This window comes from Numenius arquata, chromosome 3 (assembly GCF_964106895.1).
Source record: "Numenius arquata chromosome 3, bNumArq3.hap1.1, whole genome shotgun sequence".
Lineage (NCBI taxonomy): Eukaryota > Metazoa > Chordata > Aves > Charadriiformes > Scolopacidae > Numenius > Numenius arquata.
Window position 1 is genome coordinate 23,365,758 of NC_133578.1, and position 16,517 is coordinate 23,382,274.

At 45.2% G+C, this 16,517-nt stretch overlaps 1 protein-coding gene across 2 annotated transcripts in view; it reads left to right on the plus strand.

Moving 5' to 3' along the window:
• METAP1D (methionyl aminopeptidase type 1D, mitochondrial) overlaps positions 1–14,001 on the plus strand; it is a 51,037-nt gene extending 37,036 nt beyond the window's left edge. For both annotated transcript variants that reach the window (XM_074145528.1, XM_074145527.1), the window contains exons 6-10: positions 2,900–3,063; positions 11,783–11,880; positions 12,504–12,551; positions 13,493–13,571; positions 13,710–14,001. In XM_074145528.1, the coding sequence (XP_074001629.1) occupies positions 2,900–3,063; positions 11,783–11,880; positions 12,504–12,551; positions 13,493–13,571; positions 13,710–13,788 (468 nt within the window). In that variant the 3' untranslated portion in view covers positions 13,789–14,001. The remainder of the gene's footprint in view (positions 1–2,899; positions 3,064–11,782; positions 11,881–12,503; positions 12,552–13,492; positions 13,572–13,709) is intronic.
• The last annotated feature ends 2,516 nt before the right edge of the window (positions 14,002–16,517 follow it).

Below are 16,517 nucleotides of genomic sequence, written 5' to 3' on the forward strand. Positions count from 1 at the left end.
GCAATAATATGTCACAAACAAGGAAGTAACATCTCATAAAAACAGGCTTTTTTAATCATTAAAGAAACTCTTGGTAATTCGATACTATTTTCTATGGGCCCAAATTTCATACTGACAGAAGCAAAGAAACCTCCAGCAGACCTACCTCTGAGCATGAGATTCAACCTTTGTAAAATATTTTTTCTATCAAAATTAGGGTCAGTGACCTTTTTCCCATGGTACGCTCATGTGTGATCCAGAACTGGGTTAGGTTTGGTTTGTTTTTTTAATCTTTCTAAATCCTTCCCCATCTCCATACTTTCTAATTGTAGAATTCTATCGGGTTTGCACAGTGTGGTCTATCATTTTTAAAGTATATTTTTGGCCTACATTTTTACTTTGGTGAACTGGTGTGTCTTTGCTCATTTTATTAGACTAAATCAGTTTGCAACAGCTAAGGATTTAACATCTGATTTCTTTGTATCTCCTTAAGGTTCACTTTATTTTTTTATCTGTCAGGATAATAATGACGGCTTAGATTTTAAAAAAAAGTGTAGATTCATATCACAGATACTTTCTACGATAAACTAAACAAAACATTTTTATATTAACGTGGTGTGCATATCTTGTCCACTCTGCTTTACAAGTAACGTCTGACGAAACGTTACTGGTCTTTTTGAAGATGTATTTTTATTTGTTTTCTGTTTACCCTCATAAAAGAAAATAAATCTTGATGTTTCTGTGAATGTGAAGATTCCTGCAAGGATGGGAATTGCTGATTATCATTGTAAGATTTTTTTTTATCATTTAAAACTGAACTGTGCCATGTTTGATAATTGCTCAGTTCCAAAATAGCTGAGAAAAAAAAATAATACTTTTTAGCATTGCTAATTGATCTTTTAGCTTATTTTTAATAAGCAAAACTGGGATGTTTCATAGGTGGACAGAATAAAAATCAAAGTAAATACTGCACAACAAATTGTTTATAATTATGTACAGATTCTATAAAAAGATTAAATAATATTCTGGTTATTAAATGTAAACACTTCACACTTTGTACAAATTATTTGAAGAAAAAATCCATTTTTGCACAATTAAGATGGTAGAATTTCATACATGAAATACAAATTTTATTGGCTTAAATCATGTAGCCTTTAAAATGTATTTTAGTGTAGAAAAATAACATTATCCATCACTGGATCCTCAGCATGGTGCGATTTTCAGCCAGCCATTACCAGGTTAATGTTTCTTACAACTTGGTTCTTTCATTGACTTTTAAGGAATTAGTGTGTTACAGTTGCTGTGGTTGTAACTTATTAACGTCAAAAATATGTAATTGCAGTTGATGGGCTGCAGTAAATATTATTATTATTATTATTATTATTATTTTTAAGCTCTCCTATGTTTTAAATCTGTATTTGTTTTTCCAGGAGGATGATGTTTAATGCTGGGGTTTTGTATGTTGTACTTGCTAGAGCTAAAAATGAACCAGTTTGGCTTAAATATGAACTAGCTAGATTAAAACCCGCACAATGGGCATTAAATTAAAAAAAAAAAAAAAAAAAAAAAAAAGATTTAGTGGCACTCTGGGCGGCAGAGGAAGGTGTAGAGCAGGGGATCGCGGCCGCTCTCCACCGGAGCAGTCACAACACAGTTGGGCCCTTGCTGGCACTCACCTATCTTTAAACTCCCCCTCACTCCTAACTGCCTGCGTTTTCTTTACATCTCAGCCTGAACACGAACCTGGCCTTGGGTAAACTATCTGTAGCCAATTTTTTTTTTTTTTTTTTTTTTTTTGAGTTTGGAATCGACCAAAAAGAATGTGAGTCTGTCTTTCACAAATAGCTTGCCAGTGGCAAAAGTTCAGTGCTTCGAGCTTTGTGAGTTATTAGTCCTAGAAGGATAGTTGCCCACTGTTCGGGGGAGAAAAAATGTTTTAGAAGATCAAAACTGTGCACCATTATAATTTGTCTTTCTGTAAGGAAATTTGGCTTGGTCTTGCAATTATGTGCCTGCCTGCCATACTGCAGAGCTGCAAACCCCAGTGTGGCTGAGCTCAATAGTGCACAGCCAGGCTTTCCTGTGCCCGTCAGAGAATTTCTGGAGAACTGAGGTTTAAAACCTATGAAATGTCAAAAAAAAAAAAACCAACTCACAAATGTAATTAATTCAACAGGATGCTATGTTTTCAGTGTGAAACTTTGCGGTGCTAGAACAGTACATTTATTCTCTTTCAAAATTCAACTCTGGAAATCAGAAGTAAAACCCAATGTTAATGCCCCATTGTAGTTTAAAAATGAGGCTAAAGAAAACATGCAAGGGCTGGTGGTGGATTTGGCCCATGCTTTCCGTGGGGTCACTCTGGACATTGGTAGCAGGGTACTCCTCTCACCCAGCTGTCACAGCATCACCTCAAAACCCCACCGAGGGGTGCTGGCTGCAGAGGGACAGGTCTCCCAGTGCCCATGGCCAGCACCAGGGCTCGATGCCCTACCCCTGCAGGGTGCCAGCAGGTCCCCGGGCCCAGGGGTGGGCAGGTGGGCACCTGAGGGTCCCTAAGGCTCCCTTCCGCCCATGCATGGCCCCCATCCGTCTTCTCATATACAGCCCAGTTAGCCTCATGTCTTGTGGTTGAGCAATGTCATTGTCTGGTGCACTGCTTGGCAGATACGCACAGCTTTTGCATTTCTTGAATTTTTAATTGTCAACTCCTGTGTACCTTGCAGTCTTTTGTGCCTTTTTTCTTTTTTTTCTCTGCAATGTTTTGCTTTTCCAATCTCATTCTCGCAAATACAGCTTACCCATAGTCTATCTGTTGCAATGTGGAGCTCGATCTTAGAAAGAATGGATTTAATTAAGGAGACGATCTGTTTCTGGATGCAAAACAAGAAAATGTCTTTACATTTCTGCATATGTTTAGGTGTATTACAATGGCTACCATGGTGACACCTCTGAAACCTTTTTGGTGGGCAATGTGGATAAATCTGGTCAAAAGTTAGTGGAGGTTGCCAGGAAATGTAGAGATGAAGCAATTGCAGCTTGCAGACCAGGGGCTCCCTTCTCTGTAATTGGAAACACAATCAGGTAAGCCTTATATTGACAAGTAAAGGGAGGGCTGGCAAGTGGGACAAAGGTTATTGGTGGTTTGGTATAAAGCTGATGACATGTTTTATGATTCAAAACCATCATTTCAGTCTGATATCAGTATGTGAACTGCCAAGCTATAATGTTGTTCCTTGGATAAGAGAAATTTTTTTTTTTTTAAGTGAATTACACTAGGGTCAACAAAGACTGTACAAAGAGTCAAAGATATTCATAAGGTAGATTTAAATTAACAGATGTAATTTGCAGTGTGTTTTTGTTTATTTTTTATTTGCGTGTGAAACTACCTCACATCTGTCTAACGATGTAAGAAGGTTAGAAACCATTGTTTTCATTGTATAGCAATAATGAATGTTACAAAGGAATTAGTCAACATAAATAAGTCTCTTTGTTTAAAAAGTACAAAAATATTTAACTCAAGAGCTTCTGATCTTACAAAGAGCAGTGCATGCTAACGTCACAGGGAAAGAAGAGCTCATATTCAGAGATTTTTCCCTATTTTGCATCTCTTCTAGTCTTCACATAAATGCCGTCATGGCTTGTCTTCTGCTAGCAGTTTTGAATAAAAATACGGCTTAGTTTTTTGAAGGTACCTATGGATTATTTTAAAATGTTTGCCAAAAAAAAATAGACACATATCGTATACATTTCATTAAGCAATACTTCACTGGACTATTAATGGTCCCAACGTGCTACTGAATACATTCTGATTACTTAAAAGCTGCAAGGCTTAGTCACCTTGAAAGGATGCTGCTTTTTTTTTCTTTGTAAATCTTCAAATACTTTAAGGAAAAAAGAGAACAGCAAAATATCAGTTAGATGTATTTACAGCTTTAAAAATATTGTAACAGAGTCTGAATCAAACTTTAGTAAAACCTCTTTGGGTTATATCTGAGAAGCTTTTATTGAAGACTTTGTATAAAATTGTGTTTTTGACAGTTTTAAATTATAGGCTAACTAGCCTGGAGAAAAAAGATAGTGTCTTTCTGTTCTTTCATAGGAAATGTTGAATCAGACCCCTACTGGGAAAAGAAATTTAATGCATATCTCACTATCTTACTGTCCATGAATATAATAGAAGTGAATTCAAAATGTAGTTTTATTTTTGCAAATGGGATGAGTCGATAGATGCACCTCATATTTTTGAACACCTAGGGTTCAACAAATTTACTGGTGGTGCTCTTGCATTTTAACAAAATTTATTCTTGAGTAGAAGGGGGCACAGAACACTGGATTCTTATTCAAGCATTCTATCGAGCTCTGCATTCATGGCTGTGTCTAAAGGGCATGTCAGCCTTTGATTCTCTCTGAGAGGTAATTATCCTTTTCCTGTCACGGAACAACAAATGATAGCTAACTACAGAGGCACATTTGCAGTAGTCACATTCATCAACTGCAGAAAAAAAATTCAATTTAATTGTGCAACACAGCTGCACATAGGCTTTTTGAGCATTTCTGTTGTTCTCCCTGTCTTGCTATTCCTCCCTCCAGATCTATTTTTTAAACTTTTTTTCTGGTTATTTTTTTCCCCCTTTTTGTCTCTTCTTCCATTTTTACTCTCTGTACTTTCTTGTTAAAGTAATTTTCCTTTGTGGCTCTCATTCTTTTTTCCCCATTGAAGGCTATGAATGTAGAAAATTATCACAATTACTCATATAATTGAGCCTCTTTGTAGCAAGTGCAACTCCAGTAGCCTTTCTCCATCATGAAAATGGTTTCATTATAGGGTTTTTCATATTCTCTGACACCATCTACACAGAGGAACAGGCGTGCAGATGAGATGTACTAGGAACAGGGTAGATCAGTAAGGTCACAGTAGGAATAATTAGCTCTGCTATGGAAAGAGCATCTAGGCCTTTTACTGCTACATAAATGTACTGTCCGTGGCTTTTAGTCACAAAAAAACTTACTAACAAATGGAGCTCCCGCCTACTACTTTGAAAAAAAGATTTGTATCAACACTACAATTTTCCATCATTAAGACTAATAACACAGAGCCTAGTATACATCAAGGGGAATAAAAAGAAAAATCTCACATTCAAGTGGCGGCTGGGTGCTGACCTTTGTTCCCTTTTTTTGTGTTCAACTTAACTCTTTACAAAAAAGAGCCACACGCCACACCAACATGCAGGTGAACTCCAGCTAGTGCTAGCAAAGCATGGCATTCAGTTGGAAAATCTGATAAATCTCCATGCAGGATAATGGATTTCATTACAGATTCACTACATTAATTCTAGCTGTATTAAAAAAAAAAAAAAGAAAAAAAAAAAGAAGAAGAAGAAAAAGAACAGGATTGAATGTGACATTGGATTTTTGCTGTGTTAGTACTGAGGTCAGTTTACTTGCAAAGTGTAAATATATAGTCAGCGCCCCCTTTGAAAAGCAGATTAATCAAAGCTAGTAGCTGTTCAAAACTACATATGAAATAGCAGGTCATTAACTTTATTTCTCAAGATTTTATCATGTAGACAATTTAAATGTGCTGATTTGTTTAGAACTACTTTAACACTGCCTCTGCTGAAAGATTGCCTTGGTTTGGTGAAGCTGTGTGTTTCTGGTTATTTGTCATTTGACATTTGCAAGCAGAGGTACGTACATAATACATACATCAAAATCTTAAGCTTCGGGAGGGTTAGATATCATAAATACCTGAGAACAAGCACCTACAAGCTGAAAACATTTAGGTCCATCAGAATGGAAATGTGTCTAGGGTTCTGTCCTCAATATTTTCTGTAAAAGTGCTCAAGTGATATGCAGAACATATCTTAGGCACAAATAATCAGAATATTTCCTTTCTACAGTAGATTTGGGAATAATTATGTCGCGGAGGTAAGTTTGCATTCAGTATTCTAACATAGTCTTTGTTATGGGAGCTCAATAGCCGACAATGGATATTTCTTAGCTAGCAGTTCTTCTCTCATCAGCTACAAGTTCCACGTAAAAGAGTGCATGGATTCTTGAGTCACTTTGCTTACAAAAATTTGAATCTTTGCGAGCTTGTTCTTACTGAGGGTGGTGGCAAAACTGTTGATCACATCCAGTGGAAACAGAATTGGGCCCGGTGTTCCATTTTCTTCTACCATTTCTGACATTTCCCTTTCAGATAGAAACAAATCTAGTTTTTAATCTACTTTTTAGACAGTGAGTTGAGGTACGTGGAAGTGTTGTGAGTGTAGAGAGCTATAAAACATAAATGTGATATTGTTAAATAAACCGATTTCCAACTCCTAGAAAAAAATAGTAGTGATGAAAGTATTAATAAATGGTTTAAAATGTTTAACTCCTAAGTATATGTTTTGATATTAATTTAGAACAATATAAAGCAGATTTAAAAAAAAATCTGTTTCTATCAGATTATGCACATTTAAACAATAAGTGGCTCAGGCAAAATAAGTCATTTTAATGTCATCTGTGATAGATTTTCCTTGACAGCTACTGTAAATTACAATTACACTGCTTCTCTCTGCACTTGAAAGTAAGCATTGCAATAAATTATCTTTTATTTCAATCCATCATGTCTGCTTTCAGAAACAGAGAACCTCAAATAAAAGTTCAGCAGTATTGTAAGAAAAATACAGTAATTTGTGTTCCAGTTTGAAACTAAAATGTACCTTTCTTTCAAAAAACAATTGTTGGCTTTCAAAAATATTACTAATTATACCTCAACATTTATTGTCATTATAGGGAATCCCTGAACTTGTGCATTCCCTCAGTCTTGGATTACTATTTCAGAGAAAAATACTTTAATGTTTTCCCAGTAGAATTTTGAAATTTCTCAAATTTGACAATATGGTACTATTCAAAATTAATATTTTTATCACGAGCAAATGTAGTTTAGGTTGATGCTGTTTTCAAGAATTAAGAAAAAAAAAGAAAAAAGTAAACCTGCCATTCAGTGGTCATTTTGCTAACAATGTATCAAAGAAATATGTGATTATTTCTAATTTAAAAAAAAAAAAAAGATGTATCCATATGGATCCTTAAGTAAGAAAACAATTATCATAGGTCTGTTACTGCTTTCAGTGTTTCCCAAGCGTGTTCACTGCCCAAAAGTATAAGACAGGCTTGTTCAGCAACTTCAGCCATTTATGTCGTGCTGCTCTGCAAGACCACTGTTGGTAAAGTTTCATCCCTGGGGAGAGAAGCTGGCACTGGGGGGGAAGCCTCCCTGGCTGGAATCAGTTCACCAGGGTGTTCAGCCTGGGTAGTGGAGCAGCCTGTGCCATCTCGTCTGATCAGCCAAATTCTTTCCTTGTGCCACCAAGAGCCCAGAAAGGCAGTTGCTGTCGGTGCTGAAAATGGGATTTGTTTCACTTTGTTTCTTTGGTGATGGCTTAGAGTACTGGACCAGACCTGCCTTAAGGAAAAAGTAACAAAATTTGGTAATAAGAAAAGAAAATGCAGGGTTTGGGGTGGTGTGCCCCCACCTCCAAAAAAAAAAAAGAAATAGGGAGTTCCAGTCCTAAGACCAAATGGATGTTTTTTCCTCTGGAGCTGGGATGCCTGTTTTCTGGTAGATGCTCCTAGAGGCTGTCTGCACAGAGACAGCCCCCTAAGGAAATTCTTTCAACCTGCTTTCCAGCTTCTTAGCAGGAGGGATTGATCCCATTCCCCCAGGAACTCCTTTCAGGGAGGCTCCAGAGTATCAGGGCGAGCTTTGTAGAAAGTTGGTACTGCCTGTTGCTGCTCCATGGCAATTTCTCCGTTGGGCTGCTGGCAGGATGGCAATGCATGTCTCCACACTTATCCTTCCTTTCGGAGAACTAGCTGTTGTCTGGCAACATGGGAAGAGGATGCTCAGGAGGAAACTGCCACCCAACTCTCCTGCTTCTGTCCACTCTCAGAAGCATGATACACTGTACGAGAGGCTCTGCCTGTGGGTGTAGGTGGACAGCCTGGCCCTCAGTGATGTTCCTTTATCAGCTGGGCCGCTGCCTGTCCATCCTGATGCCAGATGCTTTGCCATCAGCAAAAGAGGAGCAGCACTGCAGGTACTCTTGACTCCACAGCCACTGGCTGGAACACGTGGCAGCAAAACATAGAATCAAGTACTGGGCTCATTAAATGATTATGCTTTTAATCCTGCCCAATTCACCTCTGCCCAAGCATGCGACATGTCTCGAAGAATAACAAGTGTGGTGAATGTTGTCAAGAGATATTTTTAACAATGATTATCCTGAAGAACCTTTTTTTTTTTTTTACCTTCATGCTGTCTGTGGCTCTGCTGCCCCAGCCTTTGCTCTGGAAGCGATTTGGTTGGGGCAGACCCCATGGCTGAGGGCAACTGGCAGACTGGCATATCCACCCAATGCTGCAGCTCTCCTTTCCCACAGCAGGTGCCAGGAAGCCCAGCTCAGCCGTGCCAACTCCTGCCTTTGCTGCTTTCCCACTTGCTGTCAGGACTCCTCCGACTGCCTCATCTCACGCTGCCTGTCTGCAAGGAGCAGCACATGGAGCTGGGGCTGCGATATTGTCAGGTTGCCTTCCGGGGAAGGCTGGAAAGAAAGGCCACCGCTGACAGATCCTGAGCTGGGCAATGAGACAGCAAGACCAAAACTCTGAGCTGTTATCAACAGCAAATGGCAAACTTGGGCAAAAATGTTCTACTCCATGACATCCCAATTTTTTAACTAGATTCCACAGCCTGGGAGTCCTGGAGGCTGAAGAGGCTGACCGAGATCAAGAGTTCAATTCACTCTTCTCAGAGCTGTTTCAAAGTCCTCCCTGCCAGCACTTACAGCCAACGTGTACATGTACATTTACAGGATTGACTTTGCAAGTTGTAACTGGGGTTAGTAGCTCTGTTTTTTATGAAAGCTGTATGTTTTACTATAACTTCATAAGGATGTTCACTAGGATTTTTGAAATATTGCAAAGTAAAGCTAGTAGTTGTGCAATGAAATTCCCCGTAATGTGCTTCTGAAGCACATGCAAATACTAAAACCAGATTGAAGGTGGCTGAGTTTCATACCTTCAGCTTATTTTCCCCACAGGTTTTCTCTGTGTCACTTCAGGTTCATTGGCCATGTTACATTTTATGTAAAGAATACCCAAGCTCTGTGTGTAGACATTATTAAGTGGTTAGGAGGGGGGCACAGGCGTCTGTCAGTGCAGATGTCAAAGCCCTGTGAGCTCCAAGATTCCCTATTTTGATCACAGACAGTAACCACTGAAGTACTGATGCCAACAGAGTTGTTTTCAAGCTGTTTGGCAAGAAAGTGGCAGAATTCACCATTGAAATGCACGAGAACCACTTCTTTCACCGCATAAGGACGGGATTCTGTCTTAACACTGGCTTCTGTGTGCCCCAGCACGCGGACACCAAGTGCTCAGCACACAGCTGCTGCTACCACCCTCCTCGGCACCAGCTGAGTGCTGGGGCCAGAGCTTCCCCTGCCCGCAGGAGAGTATGTAGCCGTGGTCCTCAGAAGAAGAGCTGCCCAGAGAAAAGGCTTTCTGTCTTGATACAGAAGATGGATTTTTTGGGGGGGAAAAATCCTATAATAATTACAAAACATCTCAAAAAATGACCATGCTCTTTCAGTGGTCAGGGGTGCTGTGTAAGGACATCAGCGAAGCTGAATAGTCAGTAGGATTGTTTATGCTTTTCCAAAAAGACTTGCAGAAGAAGGCAAAAGAAAAGCTTATCACATGTTGCGTGGACAGCTTCTCCCATCTCTCTTCAGAGAATCACTTCACCCATATGGGAATCATTATCTGCATTGCTCTGGGCTTGGTCATCAGGGATCTTCCATTTCGTTTTGTGAATGTGTCTGAGTAATCTGGCTTTCTAACTCCTCGCCATTCCCTGTGCTTCTTCCTTGGCTTTCAGCATCATCATAGCCAGCTGGCCGAGCCTCTGACTCAAATGTGGGTGACGTGATAGAAAGGCAGGGGAGAACGTCTTTTCCATCTCTAGTAGGACTTTTCGCTGCATAAACCTTCATGATTTTGTTTCCACATAAATGATGTATAAGGTAAAAGCCTGGACTTTGAATACAACCAAATGAAGCCGAACTTCTAGCCTTACCGATAACCTTCTTTGCCAGTACCTAGGAGTTTGGGGACAGCTGATCTTGAAATTTCTGTTCTTCTCCAGAGTTAACGAAAGCAGTGTGATTAATCTTTGTTTTAAGGTGATGTGTAGGTAAAAGGTAGTATACAAAACCTATTAAAACATGCTCTTAAGGTCTGAACAGTGCAGCATTGTTAACCATTGCCCCAGTTCTCTTCCCTCATTGCCGTTTCACTGTGGTGGAGCACCATGTCCCACAATTGCAGTGACATTAAATTCTGGGACGGTGACCTACGGGCACTGAAGCCAGCACTGCAGGGTCTGTGAAGCCTGGTGTGCAAAGGGATTACTGCGTACAGCAAGCCGAGGCCACTTATACCTGAATACAGGCCTCCCATGGGGTTTAACATGCTTTAATTTCTGTGAGAGCTTGCACTTTTGTTTGAGTTTCTTAACTTTCCCGCTTTTCTGCCTGCAGTCAAACTCTGAGAAAGCATTTGTTAGGGTGTAAATATAGACAAACCTGAAGCTTTTGAGTGCCTACCTTGATTTAAAACAAAGTGAAGCTTTTAATGTTGTAGGCAAAATCTTTTGGGGCCAAGTACCTTCCTGTCTTGCTCCTGTTTGCTTTTAAAAATAGTGTGGGGATGATATGCAGGGGCGGGAGCAGCTTCCTTGTCACTTCTAATCCACCTTCAGGTACCCCCAACTCTTCACACATTCCTGTTTCGGATGTTGCCAGCTCTCCTGGCTGAGCTGCTGCAAATCACCTCCTCCACCACTGCCTCTACCACCGCTTGAGTAAGGGTGTAGCCCTAGAGTGAAGCCTGCAGACTTGGGGGGGGCAGCAGCCAGAGGATACCCAACATATCTCCAGGTCCTCCGTTTTTTAGGGATCAGGATAGGGCTTTGCTTTCCCAACATGGATAGGGATCGGTGCCGGGACATGTTCCTGCCAGCAGCTCTCGGAGATGCTCCTCTCTGAGGCAGGCCATTACAGACAGGACAGATCACCCAGGCAGAACTGAAATGCCATAACTGTTACGATTTGGTTTTGCTACGGTGGTGATGGGTTTATTAGACATACGTTGCTAATTAGAATGAACATATTCGCTGGAGTCGAAATACATTTTGGTACTGAATGTTTGCAATATTCTGAAAAGGAAGTGGTAGGGCTCTTTAACTCTCCCTGTCGGCAGCAGGACCCTCTTCTCCTGCAGGAAACGCGGTGCAGGCAGTGGGTACACAGCCCAGCATGGGCTCTGCGCCTAGGGAGGGCTCCGCAGAGGCTGCGGTTTGGTGCTCTGCTGGCGCCTTGGCTGCCATTTAGCTGTTCCGTGTTAAAATGAGTTCCCAGTGTGCTTGCGGAGAAGGTTACTCTCCATCTGACAGCGAGACAACACACTGCTGTCTTGCTTAGACAGCAGGGCTGGCACAGGAGCTACTAGCCTCTGCTGGCAGGTGCGTTAACTCTGAAACCTAACAATGGCTCACCAGTGCTAGCGCCGCTGGCTACTGTCTTTTGGAGAGGGCGCAAAGCGGTGACCCGGCACTGGGGCGGGGATGAGAGCTTGTGGAAGCCGGGTGATGCTGCTGCCACTACCAATGCGGCTGCAGGGGCTGGGGCTGGCGAGCGAAGTTGGTGGTCGGGCTGTGCTCCCTCACGTTGTCCTCTTTGCCCCGCAGCTCCGTGGCGCGACGGGGCGGCTTCCAGGTCTGCCCCTCCTTCATCGGCCACGGCATCGGGTCGTACTTCCACGGGCACCCCGAGGTGTGGCACCACGGTAAGCGGCCCCCTCCGGCCGGACCCGCCTCCCCCCACCACTCGCCCCGCCGCCGGCCGTGAAAGGACTCTGGGGGAAGGAGGGGTAAAACGAGCAGAGCCCCCCCCCACAGCCACGCACGCTGCTGGTCCCGAAGCGGGTGCCCGGGGGGGCTTTCCGCCCCGGCCACGCTTTCTGAGAGTCGCGCGGGTATTTTTGAGGACGAATCGCGCGTTTAACAGAGCCGTCGGGGCAGCTGGGCCCCGCGCAGCGCCTCCCCCGCCCCGCTCCGGGCGGCCGCCGCCGTGTGCCGCGTCCCCGCACCTCCGCAGCCGTTTTTTGCCGCGCCGGCAAAGTTTGTCGCGGGGCAAAGAAAAATCGCCGCCGAAACGTTAAAGCCCCCGGACCCGGCCCGGAAGGAGCCGACGTCGGGGCGGTCGGGCTGCGGCCGGGGTGGGATCGCTTCCAGCGGGTGCTCCGGTTCATAGCGACGACCGGCGTGCGCGGTACCTGGGGTAAAATGGGGTTTAAACCAAGTGCTGATTGCCTTTACTGAAAAAAAAAAAAAAAAAAAAAAAAAGAAAGACAAAAAAAACCCAAACCAACCCCAACAGCCATAAACGCGTTTTTATTTTCTTTTGTAGCCAATGACAGTGATTTGTTAATGGAAGAGGGAATGGCTTTCACAATAGGTTAGTAACTCTCTGTTATGGTTTTTTCTTTAAAAAAAAAACAAAAACAAAAACAAAACCAACACACGGAGCAGCCCAGATCTGTACAATTTCTTTATTGGGTTATATATATATATATATATCTCCATGCAGATAAGGGGATGTCGGTGAGAGTGACCCCTGAGGAAGCAGATTAAAATACCATTTAGAAAAAAAAAGAAAGCATGAAGGAACCAATTGCGTGAAATAGCTTCCAAAGGATAAAATATGAAATGTTTAATTACAAATCTTGTTAAATGACATATTTGACGCATATTTTTGACGCGTATTTGACTCAGCCGGCACACTTGGGCTGCGGAGGATGAGAAGGATGCGATTGTGTCCCCGAAGCCGTGGTTTATCAGCGAGCTGCCTGGTGGCTCTTATGTCATTTGCTGCCTGCCAGAGCCGCTGTTTGGGTTTGGGGACTGCAGCGCCGATAACCAGTCAGAGCCTCGCCCCGCAGACTGAACGTGCTAAATACCAATCATGGCGAGCTGGTGGGGGAAAAGCCCTCTTTCTCACTGTGTGGCTAAATGGCGCGGCAATTAGAGGGAAATAAGAAAATTGTTGTTTTGCTGATTTAATGAACATTTTAAGCCTGTTTTAAAAATTCAAATATTTAAAACTATCTGCTGTTTGTAAGTGTGGTTGGTGCTTTGGTTATTATCCACGGGGTCTTAATTAAAGCTTGATTAAAATTCCCCGCTTTTACAAAAGAGGAATGGGCAACTTCCTACCTTGATATTTCGTCTTCCTCTTTAGTTCACATTTTAGTGTTGCAAGAGAGTGCCGGCCCAGGGAGGACAGGACCTGTGCGGAAGGGGAGCTACCTGCTGGGACACCCCTCCCTTCTTGGTAACCTCACAGTCCGCACAGGAGTGCGGCTAACTTCAGACAACATTTTGTTTTTCTTGTTTCAGAGCCAATAATAATGGAAGGATCCCCCGAATTTAAGATTCTGAAGGATAAATGGACTGCAGTTTCTGTAGACAATAAAAGGTGCCTGATGCAATTCTTTTTAATCTTTCCTAAGCCGTGGAACTGATCACTGATAGCCGAAAAAAAAACCGGGTGAGTTTTACGGGCGTGGTGGCCGCGTTTACCCCCTACTAACTGACTGCTAAATGTGCATTTCAGATCAGCACAGTTTGAACATACCATTGTGATTACCTCAGAGGGAGCAGAAATCCTCTCTAAAGTGGTGGAAGAAGACTAAAGATGGAGCAAGGAGTGGAGGGACTCGCTGTGGTTCTGGCGTTTCCAGTTTCACTCGGGACAGAGAGGAGATTTCTGTGATTTCTGTGGGGATGGGTGCTGTGTAAGTCGCTGTAGCGGACAGAAAAAGCAGCTTGAGGGGTCAGCTGTGGATATAGTTCTTTCTGTGTGTTACCTGGTGAGTATTTAATAAAAGTCTTTTGGCTTGTTTGTGACCCTGGAAGCAGCCATGCACAGCCTGCAAGGGCAAAGGGTTTGGGTTATTTGGGGTGAGGGGCACAGAGCGGGTCCCCTCGCTTCCAAATCCTATGCAGGACAAACACGTATCAGATGACATGGTCTCAGTACAGCTGAGAGGACAGAGGAACAGAGTATTTTCTCTCTATAGCTGAGCTATGGAGTCAATTTGTCTTCACTGCGATAGCACAGTGCTGTTTGCCAGGCTGCAACTTCTACTTGGGTGGAGAAAAGTTTCCCAAGGGTGGCAGGCAGAGGCAGCAGCCTCTTTCCCCACAGCCTTCCTAGCAGCAGTATCCCCCCCCCCCCTTCCTGACTCGGCTAATTTCTCTTTGTACAGCACAAAAAGTGATTAAAAATGAGATGCGAAGCATGCTTCTCTGGAGATCAATAATTGCACCGCTTGAAGAATTAGCCGGTTTGGGGTAATCACTGCTCTGCGGTGCCCACGTTAGTTATGGAAGAGGCACTCTGCAATTTCAGCGTTTAACAGAAACGGAGGAGTTTGCGGTCTGGAGGATGAGCCCCGGCTCCTACCGAGAGTTTAGAGCTGATGGTCCTCATGAACTGCGGGTCCCCCGCTCGCTGCAGTCCTGTCCCGGGCCTGCCGGGCGTGCAGGGTTTGATCTACAATGAGCTGGTTGCTGACCGCCCCGTCGAGCCGGACGGGTCTGGCCTTGGTACTTAGAGGCTCCGGTCCTGCGAAATGCGAAGTGGCCTTGGAGATAAGCAAGATACATCCAAAAATGCCCCAGACTCGCGGCGGCAGCGGTGCGGTTTTGGTACAAATAACTTGCCCTTAATTGTAGGCAGATGCGATCCCGTGCCGAGGGCTGGCCGGTTGCGCATGGAGGCGGCCAGGGCTGCTCAGTACCGGCTCCCTCAGTGGTTCAGGGCAGAAATAAGCCGCTTTCTTACAGCTTTACTCTGCTGTTTGTTTTCGTTCGAGTACAGGGAGCTGTCACCTCTAATAGTTTCCAACAGCATCTTTTCAAAAAGCAGGACCCCCCCCTCCGAACACGGCTAACACCGCTCAGCTCCATCCTCCCCGAGAGGAGTTTGGAAGGCCTGAAAACCTGTAAAAACAAACGATGCAGCCAACAAGTTTACAAATACACAGAGGTTAAACAGCGCGCTGTGGCCGCGGGAGGCGAGGGACACCCACCGCTGCCGGGGGGGTGTGGGGAGGGGGATATATTTTGTTTCCTAACACGCCGCCGCCCGGCAGCGCTGCCCCTTCCGAGGGGCGCTGGGGGTCCCGCGCCTCCCGTGGGCTCACCAGGAGCGCCTACCGAGGGATTCGGGCCCGCCGAGAGCCCCTGGAAGGCGCCGCAGGTGCTGAGCGAGAGAGGCGGGAGCAGAGAACGGCTTCTCCCCGTCCCCTCCGCCTCCCGTCCCGCGCTTACCGCGGCGTGGGGTGAGGCGGGAACGGGGCGGCCGGGAGCAGGGAACCCCCCCGCAGACGGGTAATAAGGGGGCTGCTGGCAGCTCCTGGTAGTCACTGTTTGCTCTGAAGTCCCCCCGTTAACTCTGACGGGACTGCGGATTTTACCGGCCGCTGCGGAGCGGCGGCGGCCAGGCGCTGGCACTGACGGCGCACGTTTGTAATCCTAATTATGAACGAGACTAAAGAGGTGCCTCGGCTGCGCGGGGACAGCTAGCGCCTCGCACAAGCCCTTCACGCAGGAGCTGTTGCCGGGCGAGCACGATGAGAGCCCCGACGGGGCGATCACCCGCGCAGGGTCGGGGCGTCCCGCGGCCGTGGCCCCTCCGCGCCCGCCGAAGCCGCGCTGCCCGGGACGGCCGTTGCGCGGAGGGGTGGCGGCGGCCCTGCTCCGGAGGACGGGTGTGAGCAGAGTCCGGTCCCCGGGGTTTTGGCGGGGCCGGCGGGACCGTGGGCCGTCCCGGGACCGCCCGTGCCCGGCCGACCGCCGGAGGTAGCGGCAGACCCGGAGGGCACGGAGCAGCCTCCCCTCCCCGCCGCCGCCGGGCCCGAGGCCGGACAAGGGCGAAGACCCGCCTCGGGTGGTCACTTACATGGCCAGGGGGGGCAGAGCCGGCTGCCGGAGGAGTCCGTGTGGGGACACGCCGCCATTGCCCCTTCCCGCCCCGACCCGCGGCGATTTTGTGAAAATGAACTTTGCGCATCGCGAGCAAAACAACAACAACGGCACAGGCACAGGAAAAAAAAAAAAAAAAAAAAAAAAGGAGGGGGGAAGGAAGTAAAAGAGGCGTTAGGAAATGGGCAATTAAAACCGACAGAGCCACTAATGAAAAAAAAAAAAAAAGACCAGGAGCAGAGGGGCTCGGTCTTGCCAGCTTTCCACAGTCATTAGCCGGTTGCTTCAAGGACCGTCGCCGCCCGACGGAGCCTCCGCACCGTGCTGTGGAGCAGCTGCCGGGGGTGCCCCGGCCCCGCCGCCGGCGGCGAGGGAAGACGGGTCGGCGCTAATAGTTCTAACATCAGCGCCGCGATTTGTTTTGAATGTTCGC